The 21,473-nt window shown below is 41.1% G+C and overlaps 1 protein-coding gene across 4 annotated transcripts in view; it reads right to left on the bottom strand.

Annotated features, from left to right (window-relative positions):
* Nucleotides 1-21,473, bottom strand: part of TCF12 (transcription factor 12) — a 1,980,472-nt gene that overhangs the window by 227,283 nt on the left and 1,731,716 nt on the right. For all 4 annotated transcript variants that reach the window (XM_044078972.1, XM_044078971.1, XM_044078973.1 and 1 more), the window contains one exon: nucleotides 20,068-20,146. In XM_044078972.1, the coding sequence (XP_043934907.1) occupies nucleotides 20,068-20,146 (79 nt within the window). The remainder of the gene's footprint in view (nucleotides 1-20,067; nucleotides 20,147-21,473) is intronic.

Genomic DNA, 21,473 nt, shown 5'->3' with positions numbered 1-21,473 from the left:
CACTCGAAACTCTACATTTATGGTAAGTGTACACAACTGTACTATGTTCTTCGTGTTTCACTGTTGCAGTCATCACATTTGGGTAGATTCCCAAAGCTAAGGATGGGAGGAGGAATTTAGATAGCATTAGGACCAGCTATAAGGCCCTGCAAGACTGCAGTGGCAAAGCCAGCTCTGGATTTAGAGAAAACTGGCAGATGGTAATGCTTGGTGAAAGTATGTACAGAACTCCAGGTAGCAGCTTCTAGGATGTCCCTGGTAGGGACGCCTCTGAGAAAGGCTGTAGAGGTAGATGCAGCCCTGGTTGAGTGGGGTCTGATCCCCTGTGGGATAGGTTTTCCATGGTGCTTGTAGCAGAAATGAATGCGATTGTCTATCCATTTGGAAATGGTTTGCATTGAAATAGCCTTCCCCTCTGCCCCTGTAGCAAATGCCACCAGCAGTTGGTCAGACTTCCTTTGAGATTTTGTCCTGTCCAAGTAGAATCTAAGTTGTCTGTGCACATCTACGGAGTGCATTATCCATTCCCCTTTGTTCTGTGGATTATGAAAGAAGGTTGGCAAATGAATGGACTGATTAAGGGCCACACTGGATACCACCTTGGGTATGAAGGAGGGATTGGTCCTGAGGGACACCCTGTCCACATGAAAGATGATTAAAGGCTCCACTGCCATGAGGGCCTGTAATTCAGATACCCTTCTTGATGAAGTGATTGCTAACAGGAAAGCCATTTTCCAAGAAAGGAATTTTAAGTCTGCAGTAGCAACTGGCTCGAAAGGAGGAAGAGTGAGTTTCTCCAATACAAAGTTAAAGTCCCAGGCTGGAGTTGGAGGTCTCCTGGGTGGAAGTAGATTTATGGCCTCTCTGAGGAACTGCTTGAGCAGTGGATGAGAGAAGAGGGGAGGTTCTGTGTTATAATGAGCTGAAATGGCTGAGGCGTGAATCTTCATGGAGAAGAAAGACAGGCCCTTGTGAAGCATCTCGGTTAAGTATTGTAAAATCTGAGGTAAGTTGGGCACTTCTGAGCTCATCCCTTGAGATTGCTTCCAGGCACAGAATCTTTTCCATTTTTCAGCATAAGATTTTCTAGTACGAGGCCTCCTTGCCTCTAAAATGATATCCATCACTGGTTTACTGAGGGATGGTAAAGGAGAGATTAGGTAATTTAGCCAGGCTGATAGGTTCAGAGTTTGAAGCTGAGGGTGCAGAATCTGGTTCTCCTGCTGAGACAATAGAGTAGGAGTCTGAGGCAGGTGCCATGGGGCCAACAGTGACACACTGTGCAAGAGGGGGTACCACTGTTGGCATGGCCAGTCTGGTGCAATCAAAAAGTCCTTAATTTGTTTTGTTTGATTTTTAGTAGTACTTTGGAGAGCAGAGGAGGAAAGGCATAAACTGATAGGTTTTTCCAGCTGAAGGACAGAACATCCACTTTCCAAGCTTGTTTGTGGGGAGTCCTTGTGCAAACTTTGTCCAATTGATAGCTCTGGGGGGAGGCAAACAGGTCTATATCTGGGCTCCCCCATTTGCTTGTCAACATGTTGAATATCCTTGGTTCCAGTTTCCACTCATGTGGGTCCATGAGGTTTCTGCTTAGTTCGTCTGCCAGTGTATTTAGTTTTCCTGGCAGGAATTGACCTTGTGGATGCACTTGGTAGCTCAGGGCTGTGTTCCACAATGCCATGGCTAGTCTGCAGACGGGGTAAGAATGTATACCCCCCCTGCTTATGCATCACATAACAGTGTTGTCCGTCTTTACCATTAATTGTCCTGGAAGAATGTGGTCCTTGAAGGCTGTCAGACCATTCTGTACAGAAACATTTCTTTTTGATTGATATGCAGGTGCATTTGATTTGGGTTCCATTTGCCCTGAATGCACTTCTCTGCCAGGTGAGCCCCCCATGCATAGTCTGATGCTTCTGTTAGAGTTTGGGCGGCAAGGGGTAGTGAGAATGCCAGTCCCTTGTTTTGGGGCAGGCCTCTGCCTACCAAAGAAACTCTAGGCGTAGGCAAGGTATGACAGGAATCATTGCTTCTAGATCCTGAGAATGTTGACACCATAGGCTTTTTAGATACCACTGTAGTTTCCTCATATGCAGTCTTGCATATGGAGTTAGAAGAATGCAGGAGGCCATGAACTCCAAGGCTTGTAGTATTTACCTTGCAGATAGTAGGGTTTTTGTGGCCACTTGTTTGTAGTAGGTTGTCAAATTAATTTGTTTCTCTGGTGTGAGGAAAGCCATCTGGAACGTTGTACTCAAGCTTGCTCCCTGGAATATAATTTGTTGACAGGGTACCAGGTGTGATTTATTTTTGTTTATGGTGTACCCCAGACAAGTTAGAACCCTTTGTACAAAGGCCTGATGTTTCAAAAGTATGTCCTGACTTTGTCTGAATTAGACAATCGTCCAGGTATGGGTATATTTGAATATTTCTTTGCCTGCACAATGCAATGACTGGAGCTGGGCACTTTGTGAATACCCTGGGCGCAGTAGTTAAGCCAAAGGGCAATGCAGAGAACTGATAGTGCGTGTAGCCTGCTTAAAAGCATAGGTATCTTCTGCAAGATCTGACTGGGATGTGCAGATATGCTTCCTTTAAATCTAGTGTTGCCAACCAGGCGTCTTTGCCTAGCATAGGGAGCAACTGGTTAAGAGTCAGCATCTTGAATTTTGGAATCACCAAAAATGTGTTTAGAGTAGACAGGTCCAGGATAGGACGCCATGAACTGTTTTTTCTGGGTACTAGAAAAAGTCTCGAGTAGAAACCTTGTCCCTTTTCCTCTTCTGGTACCAAATAAATAGCCCCCATGCTTGAGAGAGAAAGTACTTGCTTTTGGGCATCTACCCACTGATTTGGGGGTAGATCTGGCCACCCACTTGGTGTTGGTAATGTGTGGAAGTGAAATCTGTATCCCTGGGACAGTATATTTAAAACCCATTTGTCCTGGGTAATGAGTTCCCAGTTCTTTGCATGAAGAGCAATCTTTCCCCCCAAAGGGGCAGTCAGTTGAGAAGTGCTTGGAAGTTTTAAAAAGAAGTCATTGAGACAGTTTACCATAGGGGGAGTTTTATTACTCCCTGATTTAGAAGTGGAGGCCCCCCACTGCTTAGTCCTGTGCATACCCTGGGACTGAAGCCTAGGAGCTCTGCTGGATCTGGGTTTGGACTGAGAAGGTCTGGAAGAGCCAGGAAAGGACCAATTCTTGGAAGGCCAATGCCTACTAAACCTTGGGGTTGTACTTGTAAAAAAAACTTTATCAGTTTGCATAGATTTAGCTTTTTCCTCCATCTTTTTAAGAACTTCTTCTGCCTTACTGCCAAACAAGCGGTCCTGGTTTAAGGGATCATCCAGTAATTTCGCTTTAACATGATTTGTCAAGGATTGCTCCTTATGCCAAGCATGCCTTCTAAGTACAGACCCAGTTACAGCAGCCCTGCAAGATGCCTCTGGTGAATCAAAACCACATTGCAAAGTATGTTTTCCAACTTGTTCAGCTGAATGAAGTAAATCCTTATTATCAGCACAATCAGGAATCAACATAATTTTCTGTTTAAGCAATCCAATAATATGCTGCTGATACTTTAACATATGAAACTTGCAGTTTAAGGCCCTAATGGCCAAAGTTGCAGAAATGTATACCTTCTTACCCCATCTATCCAGTGCCCTGGAGTCTCTATCAGAGGGGGTAGGATTTTTGGCAGTAGTAGCTTTAATACTCTTGGGTCCCTGTGAAATGGTTTCAGGATCTGCAGTAGGATTTTTAAAAAGGAACTTAGAGTCAGGGACCCTGTAATATCTATCAGGTTTTCTGGGAGCAGGAGGTAGAGTTAGGGGCCAAGCTAGATTCCAAAAAGACATCGATGTCAGTACAGAAGGTATGGCTAAAGGCCTGTGCTGGGGCAGTAGTAAGAAATCCCCAAGACTCTTTTTAGAAAGAGAGAAATCCTGACTTTCCCAACGAAAATGTTCCCAGATAATGGCATTGGTCTAATGCGCAAGTCAATAGGCCTGAATACACCCTCAAAAGTCAGTGCCTGCACAGTGGCTCCAAACCCATCCAAGTTAGAGACATCCACAGGTTCCACAGTTAAAGCATCTCAGTAGAGGCCTGCAAATCTGAAGTAGCGGGCATCAGGGGCTGCAAAAGCGCCTCACTGAGTACAGGCAAACTGGCTTAAAAAACATTGTCTGCAGCTTTTGACCTAGGCAGCCTATCTCTGTCTATCTATCTTTGCATTTTTTCAGAATGTTGGTAGTCAGATGGCTTACCAAAGACGTATCAGGATAATTGAACCATGCACCAAAATATTTAGAAGCGAAAATATACCGACTGATAGTTTGTGGTTTAAATAAGTCACAAAACCGACAGCGTGGTACGTTGTGGTCTGGGCCTAGTCAAAGAATACAGTACGAATGAAAATCTTTATGAGGTATTTGCTTTCCACAAGTAATGCAATTATTTACTTTTATTGACATCGGTTTAGAGCAAGAAAAAGTTTCCCCAGCGGGGTACTTCGCTTTTAGTTTAAGACTTCGGTTCGGAAACTCGAAAACGAAAATTTCAGGAGTCAGCCAACCGGCACTTGCGAACTGTTTTTGCTTCGGGCACCGCACGGCAAGAAAGACTGATGTAATGGCGTCGGCTACATGTTTTATACCCCTGACGACCTGACGTCACAGAAGGGGGGACAGCAACCGACGCAGGGCCCAAGACTTTGTTAATCAGGCTGACTGACGGCTACTGCAAGCAGATAACCCAAATCTGATGACTGCAACAGTGAAACATGAAGAACATCCTCAGTTGGCTCCTTTGACACTAATGGCGCCAAAGAGGTTGGTGATGCAGACTTGTTGGAGCAGAGAGCCCTCGGTTCAGAAATCTTTTTGCATGGTTTCGAATCTGGAGCAGAAGCTGGCCCCTTCCTAGATGACTGAGCCCTCATCCAAAGCTTGCTGAAAGGGAAGACCTTTGACCATTAATTTATTTTTACGCTCCTGTAAAACACTACTACTAAACCCGTGACAAATAGTGCAAGGATCTTGCAAATGTATGGCACAGAGACAGTAAACACAATTAGTGTGTGGCATCTGTCGACATCTTTCCAGCACACTTTACACATTTCTTGAACCCAGAAGGCTCATGTTCCTTGGGTTCTTTAGAGGAGTCCTTCAAACTCTCCCTAGACATTATAGACAATAACAACAAAGAAAGAAACAATCAACAATAAGAACTATTAAGTACTAATTTAAAACTTTTTTTCTTTTTTTTTTAAATTAGTATCCTCTAACTGAAAGGATTCTACCGAAAAGGTGAAAGGGCAGAACCCTCTAACTTAAACGGGTTCTGGTCTAGGACAGAAAACGGCCCTGAAACTTGAGGGGCCGAGAGAGGCCTCTAACTAAAATGGCACTTGGATTATTATTAGGCTCATTATTTGCTTGCTTTACCTTGCGTGAATAAAATACCTGTTTTTGCAACATTTTAGAAGGATTTTTCGAGTGGTGTTTTTACGAACATATTGGGTGAAACACTGCAGCTACTTCTGAAGTCCTCCACCTCGGATACCTTTGTGGAACCCTCCCTTTGTGGTGTTTACTCTCTAAAAGGGGCGGAAAGACTTGAAAAGGGTTTCTAATGCAGGCAACACGAACATCTAGTAGTTAAGAGTATATAGGGAAGAAAAAAAGTAAAACTACCTAGGAAAAATACCAAATAATTGAAAAGTTATACTTATGAGCCAACTGAAGAAACGTCTCAAAGCTCGTGTGGCAAACGAGATCTGGGGATGTAGCCTGGGGCATCATGGGATAGGGATTAGCCTCGAGCCACTGAAAGCTCTCGAGATTTAGTATTCAGCCGAGTTGGAGCAAAGGATCAGCTCTGAACCCAACCAGCAAGAATTACAGCGAGATAGGACTATATAACATCAAACATTTCCGACACAATTACAGAAAGTGGTAAACATTTATTGAACACATTAAAATGTTGGAATAAACACGAGAAAAGTAAGCAGGTCCCAAATACTATAAACACTGCAGTATTTTGGGAGTAACTTAATAGCTTATTTACATTATGTATAAATCTAGGCAGCAGGTGAAGTGGGAAGGGGCAAATATGGATAGGGTTTAACTGCAAAGTAGGGATTTGACTTTAATGTGGTCAATTAGTTACCATGGATTTAAGCTTTAGGTAGCTACAGAACATAAACAAGGCTGCAGAGGAAGTGTTTGTGTTAAGTGACACCGTGGCTTCTAGGCCATGGACATGGGGCTTCAGTGGATAGAAGCTTTTTGAGCTATCTCTGAAATGTGGGGTAGAAAACATAACTTAGGTTTGCCAGTAACGATTCTCATATTCAGGGCGTGCTGTAGGACTAAAAGAGTAGAGAAACTGTGCTCAGTCCTGTGCAAATTGGTTTGAGGTAATAGTACACAGGGTGGAGGTCAACTAGGATTTCAGGTTATAGGCAGGTGTTTGTTAGCCTGCTAGCAAAAAGGGTGTATGTCAAGGTAAGGTTGCTACTAATAAAGTAGAGCACTGCTTTAATTGTAGCCAGGTTTCTCTAGTAAGGAGTTTGATGTTCTCTTACGGGCATCAAAGTGAAAACTCCGAGAATGCTACTTGTGGTGGTCTGCAGAGATGAGTGTTGCTTTTTTTTGCTGCAGTTGTTACAATGAGCAGATATCGGAAGCACAGCAAGGAGGACCAGTTTACATATTCAATTCTTCCTTACAGTGGGTAGAAGTGGAGAATTTTTTTAAAGCTCAAAACAGAATGAAGGTTTGTTCATGTCAGACAACATGGAAGTTAAGTTTGGTATAGCCCCCCCCCCCCCAAAAAAAAAGATACCTGAAGATTGAGGTATTCTCAGTATACCTTGACTGATGTGTAGTATGCCCCATGTTAGAGTGGGTATAGAAAAGCTTTTGTTTTAGGTTCATAGGTGTTTGCTAGGCTAAAGATCACAAGGGCCTTTTAAAACCTAGCCATGCATCCCAAATCCCTGACAAGTTCTGGCACCCTTGATAACTGTAAGCAGGGGCTTGGGGGGTGAAATATTTATAAGCAGGGTCCCGGGAGAAGAACCATTTACAGGTGGCCTGTGTCCATTACAGACATGGGTGCCAAACCAGGGATGAATTTCACGATCGCCATCCAATTATCCAAATTATACTTGAACTGGGTTAGGGAGGAACTCTGCTTCAATAGCTTTCGTTTGCTTGGAACGTGAAGATTTTTTTTTTTGATAGCTGAGTGGGAAGCACTGATCCTACTTACAACTATTTCATCAGCATACAGGACAATTAGAGTTTGAGATAGATCTGCTAGGAGTTCATTAAACAGAGACAAATCAATGAACAATACCAAACTGTAGGATGGAAAAGTAGCGGATGTGATTTGTGCTTTACAGTGACTACTGCTTTGGGAAGTCTTTGAAACAAGGCACTGCTTTAAAGTTTACTTTTCACACATGGGGGAGGTTGAGCAAGAAATTATGGAAGGACTTCGACCTAGTAGGCCATACACTTTGTAAGGGCCCCCCAAGGGCAGTCAGTGCTGACATGTCTTTTATCCGTTTCTTCCTGAACAAAATCCATGCTGACACAATGAGAGGGTACTGTATTGTTTACCTTACTGTGAGCTGGCGAAGACTAGTTTTTCAAAAAATGCAAGCAGGCAGTGGGCAGTAAGGACACTGACAATGGTCTAAAGCATTCTGTATTAGCACATTTGGGATTTTAGGTACTGGTTTAACTATGGCTTGCTTCCGTTCTGCTGCCATAATATCTGTAGTTAGGCAAAGGCTGCAGAGTTGACAGAGGATGAGAGCATACCTTTCAATGGCCCAGACTTTCATAGAATGCTCAGATTTTTGCTTTATATTTTTGGTCTGTTCCTCACAAAATTCGTGGCTTTCTGGCAAATCATGGAGGATCGAATTCACTAAATAATTATATACACAAGAGCTTCAGACTTGATATCCTTCAGTGAACACATGCTAACAACTCCTGTTACTCTTCAACTTTGTTCTAGCAACTTTCCAAGTTTATAAGATAAATATATTAAATATGCCACCATTTTTGGACCTTTATCCCATATTACTTTAGGCTTTGTTCCGATGTCTTGTGCTAAGAAGTTGAGAGGTGTGGGTGACAGTAATGTGCTTTTTGTACAGTATGATAAACAATGGCAGTTTGCCAACAGCTCTCATGACAGGGAGCATCTGAATGAATCTGATCCAAGTTTTCCAATATCTTAAGTTTTCATAGGTCTGAAGTAGAATATGCACAGGTGGTTCCAGCTGATGTGTGGGGCAGCTGGGGTAAATAGGGTGGAAATCAATTAGTAGAAAACTGAGAAAATCTATGTGAAACAGGTTGCCACAGGAGGTGGTAATCATACCCTCTTTCAGTAGATCTTTAGCTTCAGAGGTTCCAGTCACATGGTGAACAAGGTCTCAGAAATGTTTCTGATCGGATATCTTGAATTGCTTTCAAAAACAAAAGATGGTCACTCTGGTTGCCTTTTTAGCTAGACTTCTTAGGAAAATTAATTTCTCCGTTACTTGTAGTTGGGATTTTCTCACATTTCTCATCAATAAAACAAAACTTGTTACAAAAGTGCTCCTTTTGAACAGAAGGATTTTTATATCTGCATTTTTTTCACCGTACCAGTATACACTGCAGATTTCTACCCCTTTTTCAAATGCTTTCTCCATTTCTGCTTTGTCGTGTAGAAAATGCACCTGTGCAAACCTGAAGTCTCCAATCTGCCAGCTCAGCAAATTGAGTCGGCAGAAGGCATTTTTCTTTGCAATGTGACCACTGAATCAAACAAGAATCCTATTAATCCATTCATTACACAATTCAACAAGGGTTTTTTTCAGTTATTACAGGAAAAACTGGCTAAAGCAGCTGCTCAGAGCCAGAGCACAGATATTCATTAATCAGCTAAATTAGCTGAAAAACTAGAACATCTCCCATTAGAGATGGCACAAAGACCACATGACTGCAGTCTGAAATATCTGGTCATTTTACAAAGAGTTGAGAAGCACTGGCCAACTCCTGCCTTACTTTTGTTACAGGGCAAACACAAACAAGGTAGCATTTCCAAAGCTGGCGATGCACTAACCGTGTGGCACACACACACACACACACACACACACACAGCAACATTAACCCTTCATACATACAACGGCAGTTAAGATTTATGCAAAAGCATTACATTTTATTGGACTAGATGAACATAAAATGATACTAGTTAAAAAATAAATCACACTAAAACAACTCATTATCAATTAGTATTGCACTGTAAGTCAAATAAAACAAACATTTAGCAATATTACTAACAAACCTATAGGACAATATCGACTTTTCAGAGCTGTGCCATTTGCTATTGTAGCAACAGAGTTAAAATTACATCACCCCATCAGTAATTCTAGCTCTTGGGTAAACAGCAACTTTAAGTGAATGGGGCATTCACAACCTCTCTCTACAGGAGGAACAGCTGTTCGACTTTCACCAGACAGCTGAGACGAAGCTGCCTGAGAAAGTAGCAAACCCAGTGACAGATGAGCACAGCTGCCCCCGTTTATCACCACACTTCAGCAATGCTTGCTGGCTGTCGGTGCAAATACTGTTCGTTACATTTCTGAGGCTGCTGTGCTCCCGCCCACACAACAGTTTGTTCTGTACGAAATGTATACACTGCCTTGATTTTTTTCTTCTTTTCCTTTTTACCTTCACCAGTACTTTTCTCCTTGGTCAGCACAGATCCTACGCCAAGTCAACGAACAATAAACACAGCCTAATTTACGTATTTTCTGTTAAGTAAAAGTATACACTTGCTTCCATACCAATACAATCTTTTTTTTTTTAACTGAGAAATCCAGACTAAGTTTCATACAGCTCTGATATACTATTATAATGAAGACAAAACCCTTCAGATCACATATATCACGTATTTGCTGTCACTGATAAATTAGCAATACCAGGCAGTTGAACATAAGTTACTACTGCTGATACATTGTAAGTGCCAGCTTCTGTTTTGGCATTCTGCGATTACCAATAGCTTACGCCAGTCAACTTTATAATCTTATCTTTGGTTTATGATAAAGACAACAAGCAATATGAAAAAAAGTTCTACTAACAGGTAACATACATGCAAATTACAAGGACACCATTATATTTTTATTTGCAACCATCAGTTGCTACTGCTTCAGCTATACAACACAGACAGTCTGGAGAAAAATGTGTGTGGCTGAACAGAAAAGAACAGAACAATCACTGCATTTCATTACTTATTGTGCTTAACACTGGATTATGTGGTCCATTTTCCCTGATCATCCTTGATAAATACATTTGGGAAACTTCTACTGTGAAATATTAGATTAAGTGAGAACACAAACGGGCTACTGTGTCAGCATTTGCAATCACTCAAACAACAGGGGAAGGGTGTTGGCTAGGCATACTTGTGTAAATAAATGAACACATTTATAAGCCTCAAACATCTCAAAATGCTTACAACTGTTCAAAATAAATACTGCAAAATACCTTTTACGTGTTATATGTGATAATATAAAAGGTTCATTTCTTTTCAGTGAGCTGTTCAATTATTTTTTTTTTACATGTTAGGAGATGGTCGACAACAAGCCAAGTTAATTTAGTCCAAGAGGCAGTTATTTTCAGGGTCAAGGTTTATACTGACTAGGGTACAGAGAGCCAGGTCAAAAGGGGGAACACAGCTACTCTTTTTTGCAACATGAATGACGGGATCTTTGCATCCATATAAGCCACCTCAGTAAAACCCCCCTCTGTCTAACATCTCATCCCAAGGAGGAGCGTAGGAAGTGACCACAAAACAGGAATTTTTGTTTACACCCTGGAAACTGTCCCTGAGCACCATTTATCTTGCAGCACTACCATTTCTACCTAGAATTCTCAGAAATTAACTACTATGGAAAAAACATCACACACACACACACACACACACACACACACACACACACACACACACACAGCTACAGTTAAACCTCCACATCCAGACTTTCAGAGCTTTAACAAATTATAGCATAAAAGCAGCATTAAGTGTATAGTTCATATTTTGGAAATTTGAAAAGAAAAATTCATAATGAGCTACAAATGAAATACTGTGTAGTAGTTATGAGACAATCTGACAGGCTCCCGCTTTTATTTCAGTTTACTTCATACAATATAAGCAAAAGTATTTATTTATTTATCTGGGTGGTTTGAAGCAAAACATTAATCAACCTTTGAGCAAAATGAACAATAAAATTAAACACCTAAATCAATTTTCAAAAACAGTTTAAGAACTGGTCATAACAATCAAAACTAACTTTCAAAAAGAACAAAAAAAAATCATCTAGCAGTTTATGCACATTATGACCTGCAAAAGAGCCAAGTCAGTTAGAAAGGGTTGTCCCAAAAACAGACTTGTGCCTGGTGTATAATTTTATTCACAAATGAATAAAGTTAACTAATAGGAAAAAAAAATCTTTTGGGAGAACTATAGCTCTCAACTGTCCAGATTTTCACAGAATGTCCAGATTTTTGTCTATTTTTGGTCTGTTCCTCATAAAATTTGTGGTTTTCTGGAAAATTAGTGAGGACTAAATTCACTGAAAAATGAGACATTTCAATTTCAGGCTTCATACCCTTCAGAAAATGCATGATAACACAAGAGCCTTTATTCTAGCAACTTTCTAAGTTTATAGAGCAATATTTAAAAATTGCCCCTGTTTGGGGGGTGTTTGTCCCATCATTAGTTTTGGCTCTGTCCAGATGTCTTGTGCTAAGAGGGTGAACTCTGCCCATTTCCCCAGTGTGGTGCGATCTCAGAGTTGGTATATTTAGTGTGGGGGGTGAAGCCCCTCCCAAATTCAGGCAGGTTTAGTTTGCATCTGTGTTACTTTTCACTGGTGGCCAAGTGGTTAGTTTCCCTATTCAAAAGTGCGGTGTTTCGTAGCTTCGGTGAATAGAGGTTTAGGTGAAGTCATCTCAGCAATTAGTGTTCCAGTTAAGTGTACTTTTGGTTATTACAGGTAGAGCCATATTTTGTGTAGGTATGTATATTATATATATATATATATATATATATATATATATATATATATATGCGCACACACACACACACACACATATACTGTGTGTATGTGTGTCTGTACACCACCAGTTCCAGTTTAAAACACATACCTGATGAACGGAGAAACCGCTCCTGTCTACTTTTGTTAATTTTCTTAACAAAGACATGAACTTTTTTTCTGAGATGCACGTTGCTATACATTACGGATACTCATAATTTTCTTTTACTTTGCAGTTGAGCATTCGATCGAACCAAACAGGTGAAGTAAGCCTGCCCCAACTATGGCTTACTTTGCACTATTACTGTATTTAACAACGCCTCTAATATGGCAAGACACTGTTTCTGTGTTTTAGGAATGTACTTACTCCATGTGAAATGTTTGTAAATGTTTGCAATTTATTTTGCTATTGTGCCTTAGTAATGTATTTCTATGATGTATTTAATCTGATGTGCCCTTAATACCTGCATTAAAGATGACATTCGTTATATCTTACACTCTGGGTAAATAGTCAAAAATCCAAAACCAATAAAATATCAAAAAAGCCCACATAAAAAGGCAGTTTAAATATTTGCAGGTTGTTTGCCCAACAGTGGTCTCGCCACAAAAAACACAATAAACCGTTCTGATCTATGCTACTGCAGATGAGAAATGTTTTCCTTCATTATAGTTTTCAAAAGTAGTACTAGTTTTATTTGCAGAAATGCTGCAAATATTTCTCTACAGACTAGGGCCTCAGTTTTACTTTTATACTGAAATGTAGTACCAATTCTTTTTTTAAAAACTTTTTTGTAAACAAGGGGAAAAATGAAGCAAGTAAACTGGAATAACCACATAATAGAGAAAGATACTGACATTTTACGTATCTCTAGGCTTTTACATTAAGGTGTCTTACATACACTATGAATTTGCAATAATAAAATAATTTGAGGAACAAGAGGCACAATGACAAGCAAACATTCTTTACATATCATGAATTCAATGGCCTCCGATTTACCACTCAACTCAAATACAACCCTCCATTGTTACGTCACCAGAGATCTGTGACACTAGAAGACAAAGCAGATCTCAAGGCGGCAGTTGGCGACAGTCACATGATCGCAAGGCGGCAGTCACATGAGAAAAGGAAGCATCAAGTGTGACTCACGAAAGGCAAACAATGTAAATAAATCCTTACAAAATGCCAAATGAACACTGTTCAGAAATGTATACAATACGTACATCTGCAAGAAACTCACCCTGCACCACTAGCCTACAGCATACCACCTAAATACAAAAATGCAAACGGAGGCAAAACGCACAATTTTTAGTACCCATTAGATAAAAGGGCTTGCTAGTTCCTAACTTGTCCTATATTGTGAAAAGGTTCTGTTAACTCAGACTATTACTGTCAATAAACGTAAATAAAATACACTAATCAACAATTCAGCCTTCTCTCTTAAATGTGCATTTCAAAGACTGAGCAGCATAAAATGAAAAGCAACATTTTCAAGCCTAATCACTAATGAGGCCTCGAATGTTAACGAAGCTCCCAGCACCATCACCTATCCCATGAGCAAAACGGAGTCGTGTTCAAAAATCTGTTGGTGAACAGTTCTCTAAGCACCTAAACAACACACACTACAAATTTCTTTTAAAATTAGTTTTTTGTCATATTTCAACAATACAGGAGTATCAAACTTCCAGAAAGCGCAGCCCAATACAGCACACGTCAGCAAGTCAACACTAGTTCCTAAAGGGAATTACTATGCTAAAGTACTAACCTTTTCATCATGTTAGCACTTCATCTACAGTAATACCCCATAAGTTATGACTGCAGCAATGTGAGATGAAGAACATCTCATGTATTATCAAGTTATCGCTGCAGAAGAAATACACATTTCAAGTTTTAAACTTTTTTTCTTTGTACAGTATACAGAAAGATAACAGTGTTAATTTCATTACAGCTGCCACAAGTTAGACAAAACACTAAGCTGATCTAGTGCTCCCATCCCACACTTCCCTAGGTGCACACAATACACATATTTAATGTGTTGACTAAATGAATTCAAAGAACTCTGCATTAGCTGATATCAAGTATACACTAAGGTGCTTTCCATAACCATTGTAATTTGGCTGGTTAACCAGGCAGCTACAACAGCAGAAGACATCCACTTTTGCGCATTATCCATAGTGGACATGAGAGTTGTGGAGAATTGTGCTCTTGGTGGACATCTTCAAATAGATGACCTCTGTTCTTGGAGGTCTTACTAAATGAAATCTGAATGACTTAATCCAAAATTAAAAACTCACAAATAAGCTCCATCTTTAAAATACAAACGTGCATGATGGTTCTGTGATGGAAAGGATGAAGCCCTGATTACATCTCCAGTGAACTAGGCTCAATTAGTGAATCCAAGTGCTGGAGAAGAGCTGGAATAAAAGTGGGAGGTGAGCAGCCAAGGTTTGCTTCCCATCCTGAGGAGAAGGCCATGGGTCGGATCCATTGTAATATCTCCCACCAGCTGCAGGCATATAGTTATTGCAGCAGCTCCAAGGCCAGCTTGCACAGCGTCTTGACACTGTTCTGCACTGCAGCTGGGGTCAGACTGTATGGAAACAATGCACTGCTGGACAGACGGCCAGTAATGCAAGGTGCAGTTTGGTATTGGTAAATGCCGTGGATTAGATGAAAAACATTTTTTTTAAACTCTGTAGTACACCACTGATCCCAAACTTTCATTTTCTCAAATGTCTACTAAAATGGGGATAGTAGAAGTGAGGCAAACAGGGCAGTCGAAGTGGACTAAATCAGAGTGGGATGGGGGGGTGGAGTAAGAATAAATGATAAAATATGCATACAATTACAGTTCTGGTATTCAACAAACTGTCACAGTTAGGCTCTGTATATCTGCACATCTGCTGCTAATATCACTTGTTATCCAAATGTATACAGACTCAACTCCCCGCTTGTCTGAAAGCAACCTATATTTGACTGTCCTTTCAACTCTTCCGAATAAATGATTATATTCCTTGCTTGTAAAACTGCCCTGAATACATCATTGCCCATATCTCCATGAAGACCAAATGAAATGTCAGAATTTACAGATAGGCTTTTTATATCTGTCTAAAATATGGCACAAATAAATCCTGTCAGATGACATTTCTCCAAAATCTACAAAACGTGATGCTGTAACAAGAATGGTTCTACATCCATATTTTAAACATCTGAGTTGCATTTTTTTCATATGTTTTTACTCACAACCAAAGAAACAAATACATTTATGTGCGCACACAGCTTCTTTATGAGCTGATCCAGTTATTGACTGCTCTGATTATTGTTTAACAAATAATCTCTTCCGTGCAAATTTAGGTGTAAGCACACATGCAAATCAATTTTCACTGAATGAGAATCATCGAAATTATTTAGTTTTGTTACTCATCATACACAATTTTTTTTGTTACAGAGTGCTTGTTTCCATAAATTTAAGACCCTATCATCAAGAGATGGCCTCAAACAAATCAACACGGTACTCAAACAAAATCAGATCCTCCTAAGTATGAACTGAGAATTGCAATCCCTGCTAAGGACAACCATGAAATCTTCTTTAGCTGTGTCCAAAGCCAGAGAGGTAATGCCATGCAATACTCAGAGCTAATACGAAACACCTACTCATCCCTCGAGGACATAGCCAACATATAAGCAGACAAATTCAGTTCCAACTTTACCCCTTAACTTTCTCCAGCTTATTAGCACACTCAACATCTGCTCTGATCACTTCTAAGCAAGTCCTGAATGCTCTCTCCATGGACAAAAACACTTTCTACCTGGGTGCTGATAATGTGCCAGGCTGCCTTCTTGTAAACCCCAGATGCTGCTTGATATACTCATTTACAAGCTTATTCAACCTCAGCCTCTCCATTGGATTTGACACAGAGGAATGGAGAACTATGGTAGTCGTTCCACTCTACGAACTACTGACCACCACTGACTCAAGTACCTACAAGCGTCACTCACCTTACACGTGAAAAAAAAGGAAAGCATTATGAAACTTAACGAGGACACAGGCAGTCTACAAGTCCTGGACTCAAGCCAGTTTGGATTTGTTAAAGGCAGATCCATAAGGGTGATGTGCAGAGCTGTAGTAACTACAGAGGGATTAAACTGATGAGTCACAGCATGAAGGTATGGGAAAGAGTAGTGGAAGCTAGGTTAAGAAGGGAGGTGATGATTGGTGATCAGCAGTATGCTTTCATGCCGGGAAAGAGCACTACAGATGCGATGTTTGCTCTGAGAGTGTTGATGGAGAAGTACAGAGAAGGTCAGAAGAAGGTGCACTGTGTGTCTTTGTGGACTTAGAGAAGGCATATGACAGGGTGCCTAGAGAGGAGTTGTGGTATTGTATGAGGAAGTTGGGAGTGTCAGAGAAGTATGTAAGAGTGGTACAGGCTATGTACGAGGGTAGTGTAACAGTGGTGAGGTCTGCGTTGGGAGTGAAGTATGCGTTTAAGTTGGAGGTGGGATTACAACAAGGATCAGCTCTGAGCCCTTTCTTATTTGCAATTATGATGTAAAGGTTGACAGACGAGATCAGCTTGGACTATGAAGTTTGCAGATGACATTGTGATCTGTACTGAGAGTAGGGAACAGGTGGAGGAGACCCTGGAGAGGTGGAGATATGCTCTAGAGAGAAGAGGAATGAAGTTCAGTAGGACTAAGACAGAATATATGCGTGTGAATGAGAGGGAGGATAGAGGAATAGTGAGGATGCAGGGAGTAGAGGTGGCGAAGGTGGATGAGTTTAAATACTTGGGATCAACAGTTTAGAGTAATGGTGAGTGTGGAAGGGAAGTGAAGAAGAGAGTACAGGCAGGATGGAGTGGGTGGAGAAGTGTGTCAGGAATGATTTGTGACAGACGAGTACCAGTAAGAGTGAAAGGGAAAGTCTACAAGAGGGTAGTGAGACCAGCTATGTTATATGGGTTTGAGACAGTGGCATTGACAAAAAGGCATGAGTCGGAGCTTGACGTGCAGAGATGAAAATGTTAAGATTTGCACTGGGTGTGACGAGGATGGACAGGATTAGGAATAAGTATATTAGAGGGTCAGCCCAGGTTGGAAGGTTTGGAGACAAAGCTAGAGAGGCAGGATTACGTTGGTTTGGACATGTGCTGAGGAGGGATGCAGAGTATATTGGGGAAAAAGATGCTAAGGATTAAGCTGCCAAGTAACAGGAAAAGAGGAAGGCCTAAGATAAGGTTTATGGATGTGGTGAGAGAGGACATGCAGGTGGTTGGTGTGACAGAGCAAGATGCAGAGGACAGGAAGAAATGGAAACAGATGATCCGCTGCGGCGACCCCCAATGGGAGCAGCCGAAAGAAGAAGAAGATCCTGCCTCCTTGAACACAGCTGGCTTCTCTGAACAGGTCACTGATATACTAGACTCTGCCAAACTGGATCAAGCCACCTATCTGGACCTGGAGAAGGCCTCTGATACCATCCCACATTCTGTCTTTAATGACAAGATAATCAAACTAAATGCAAACCCATATGTTATTCAGAGGACACCAATCTGGACTGGCAGAACCCAATCTATTAGTGTCAAAGGCATGCTCTCTCTGAAAAGAGTAGTTACCAGCAGCGTCCCTCAAGGGTTGTACCCAAGACCACTGTTCATTGGTATTTACTTCTCTGATATCAAAGAAGACATCAAAGGCTTGTAGCTGACCAAGTCTGCAGTTCACTGCAAACTTGGAGTGGTCATTAACTCCCACCACTGACTTCTACATTCTTCAAGAGGAACTAACCCACACCAATAAGTGCTGTCTGCACCACGGCCTAAAACTAAACACCAAGAAATGCAACATTGTGTCCTTAGGCAAAACTGGGCAGCCATACAGTTATCAAACTGGTGATACTCCCTATGAAAGTTAACGACTTGGGCACTTTTGTTGACAAAGAACTAACCTTTGATTACCATGTATCCACTGTTGTCAGGAAAATCTTTCATCTTGCCTGACTAATTACCAGGGACATTTTTTTCCACATCTAAGGACGTTATCATCCCTCTCTACTCCTCCCTCATCAGGCCCATAAGAGTATAATGGCCCTTTTGGCACGTACCTGTCTAAGCATATGAATCAGCCTGGCAGACCACTGCGTTTTCTCAGCAAGAAAATTATGGCCATGACTTCCTTGAGCTATCCAGACTGCCTTACGGCCATGACTTCCTTGAGCTATCCAAGACTGCCTTACGGCCATGACTTCCTTGAGCTATCCAGACTGCCTTACGGCCATAACTTCCTTGAGCTATCCAGACTGCCTTACGGCCATGACTTCCTTGAGCTATCCAGACTGGCTTACAGCCATGACTTCCTTGAGCTATCCAGACTGCCTTACGGCCATGACTTCCTTGAGCTATCCAGACTGCCTTACGGCCATGACTTCCCTGAGCCATCCAGACTGCCTTACGGCCATGACTTCCCTGAGCTATCCAGACTGCCTTACGGCCATGACTTCCCTGAGCTATCCAGACTGCCTTACGGCCATGACTTCCCTGAGCTATCCAGACTGCCTTACGGCCATGACTTCCCTGAGCTATCCAGACTGCCTTACGGCCATGACTTCCCTGAGCTATCCAGACTGCCTTACGGCCATGACTTCCCTGAGCTATCCAGACTGCCTTAAAGTGCTTTTGATCTTTTCTACTTCCTACACCTCTTGAAAGGTGACCTCTCTCTAGCCTACATAGCCTCAAAAGGAACCAGTCCTATGCAACCACCTGCACATCAAAGCACCACCCTGAACCCCCACCCACTCAAGAGATCTTACCTTTCACTAAAACAAACAGGACATAGTGACAAGATAAGGGGATGGAAAAGACATCCTTTGGATGTAAAGTAACCTGGACAAACAGATGGGCAGTCACATACACCACAGGTCTAGCACCTCAAGCCCCAAGAAGTCGAAAAAAGGTATAAATTAGTCATGTCAGTGGGTGTCTACAATTTGGGCATTGTAGCTGGGCTACTAATGGTTCTTTGGATCAACAGCCTAGTACCAAACAGTGACTTCGCTACCCAGAGACTGGAACAAAGCCAGAATTTCACCTTGGGTTGTACTTGTACCAGTACAAGATAAAGCTCAGGTTTTTTTCTAGATCAGTAACATTTAATGAAAGTTTCACTCCAATTAAACATCGTAGCAATTAAGAAAGTGCCAATTAAATATCTTAAAAATATGTATCTCTGTGCTTCTTTTTAATGTTTATGCCCCCCTGTTACTTGAAAGAGGGTTTTACAGACATAAATGGATGTGGTAGAGCTGTGATATGAATATACTACAGGCATGCCAGAATATTAGAAAAGTGTATTCGTGTCTTTACTACCTTGGTGTCAAGTCATGCCAATGAAGACAGCACCAAGTGAGCCTCTGTCCAATGTTGTGGACGGGATTACTGTACCAGAAGTTATCTAAATTCGACAAATGCTGGTGCAGATCCCTTGCAGCAGAATGCCAGCATGGACCACTAACATGGAAGGCAAAACAAGGCTACAGTGCAAGCCGAAATGAAAACAATTTATCTGAGTTCGACAGACAACCAAGACAGCAAAACAAATTAAGGAATCCTTCTAAACAGTGTGTAGGACCTACAGCCTACATTTTTAATTTAAGAAAACAAGTCATACAAGAGTTTCATTTATTTCTGATGAAACGGTGCAAAAGACCCTCATTCATTTATTTCACATTTTGTAGCAGCAGCTTGGCTTGTGGCTCAAAACTGATGCAGCACTGTATGCAATGCCTCTCATTCAGTGGTCACGTTACCTTTAAACGATCAGCTGGAACCAGTTTCTATATACCAGTATTCAACAGCAGCCAGGGATCCATCTTGGCTGCAAAATACATCGAAAACCCATGTAGACCAAGTTGAGCATACTCAAAAAGAAAGGGGGAAAAAAATGAACAAACAGCATTCTTACCTGTCAAAGGCGAAGGTGAGCCAACTGGTGTTGAGGGATTTGATGGGAAACTACTGCTGGTGTGATCAGGTGAGTATATCTAAAAATAAATAAATAAAAACATGTATGTAGAGACAGCTGACAAAAGAACGTAGTAGCTGCTAAAGAAAACAGGCTAATATAACATACTTCCAAATAACCCTTCTTGTCAACCTTCAACTGACTTGAAAAGGAAAAATGTCTCATTAATCCTACTGCTGTTTTGCTACTTGAAAGCAATAAAATGCTTGCAGCAGTCATACTGTCACGTAATGACACTCTGAAGGCAGTCCTCAAACAGTCCATAAAAGCCCAGGGCACCCATATTTCACTAGGGCACAAGAAAAAAAAATGGTCTATACAGATGCAGAAAACTGGATCAGGTGTAACACGTGTATACTTCCCAGATGCAGGGTTAACATTACTGTCTTACAAGACAAATATGTCCATAGACAGCATCCAAATATGAGAAGTAGTTAAGGCAACAGAAGGCTAAAGAACAGTAGCAAAATCTACAGCTTCATTAATCTTTTCCCTCATTACAGAAAAAAACAATATAACAAGACAAGCTAAGCCCCACCGCTTCTCTGTTGAAACAGTTTCCTGGGCAGCAATACAAGCAGAGATGATGTAAGATCTACTTATCAATGTGATCTAATAACATGAAACAGTCACATGACCCTTTGTTATTAGCAACTGACTCCTTGTGCCAGATAATGGAGGTCCTCTGGTTTATTTCAAGATAACAGTGCTCCTTGAATGCACATCTGTTACAACAGGCTAAAGCTTTAAACATCAAAACTAGTTCACTGCCAAACCTTTTCTCAAGGCCTTAAAAACTAAGTCATACATATTGGATTCTAGTAAACAGTTTCAACAGCATTAGAGCTGTTCTATTGCTCAGACTTGCTTCAGCTGAAATGTGCTCAATCTTATCTGCATCTTCTTTGGGAAAAAATTTCACAAAATGCAATACTGTAAACTCCACCATCATACATTATTTATGCTATATTTATTTTCTATTTTTTTTTTTTGCTCATCTCTTTTCACATCTATAGAAAGCATCAAAATAACACTATCATTCCTAATCCATGTATTTGAAAAGAAAATAAGAGGGACCCCCCCCCCAAAAAACATTCATTTTCACAGGCCATGCACAGATAAAAAAGATGGCTCCCATTTACAAAGGTTCCACATGACAGCAAGTATCAAACCATAACAAATGTTATAAATTATCCGAGACATAGATGCACCACAACAAGCCAGGGGGATGAGAGTGCTGAGATGTACTGTACTGATTTCTCACAATCCCAGGCCTCAGCTTGGAACAACATTTCTTCTGATTAGCAGGTACATGGATGTGCAGGAGTGAAAAGGTAACAAAAACA

Source organism: Protopterus annectens, chromosome 7.part1, assembly GCF_019279795.1.
Source record: "Protopterus annectens isolate FY-2018-M chromosome 7.part1, PAN1.0, whole genome shotgun sequence".
In the NCBI taxonomy this organism is placed as follows: Eukaryota; Metazoa; Chordata; order Ceratodontiformes; family Protopteridae; genus Protopterus; species Protopterus annectens.
Note: the sequence above shows the minus strand (reverse complement) of the source record. Positions and strands in the feature narration are given on the sequence as shown.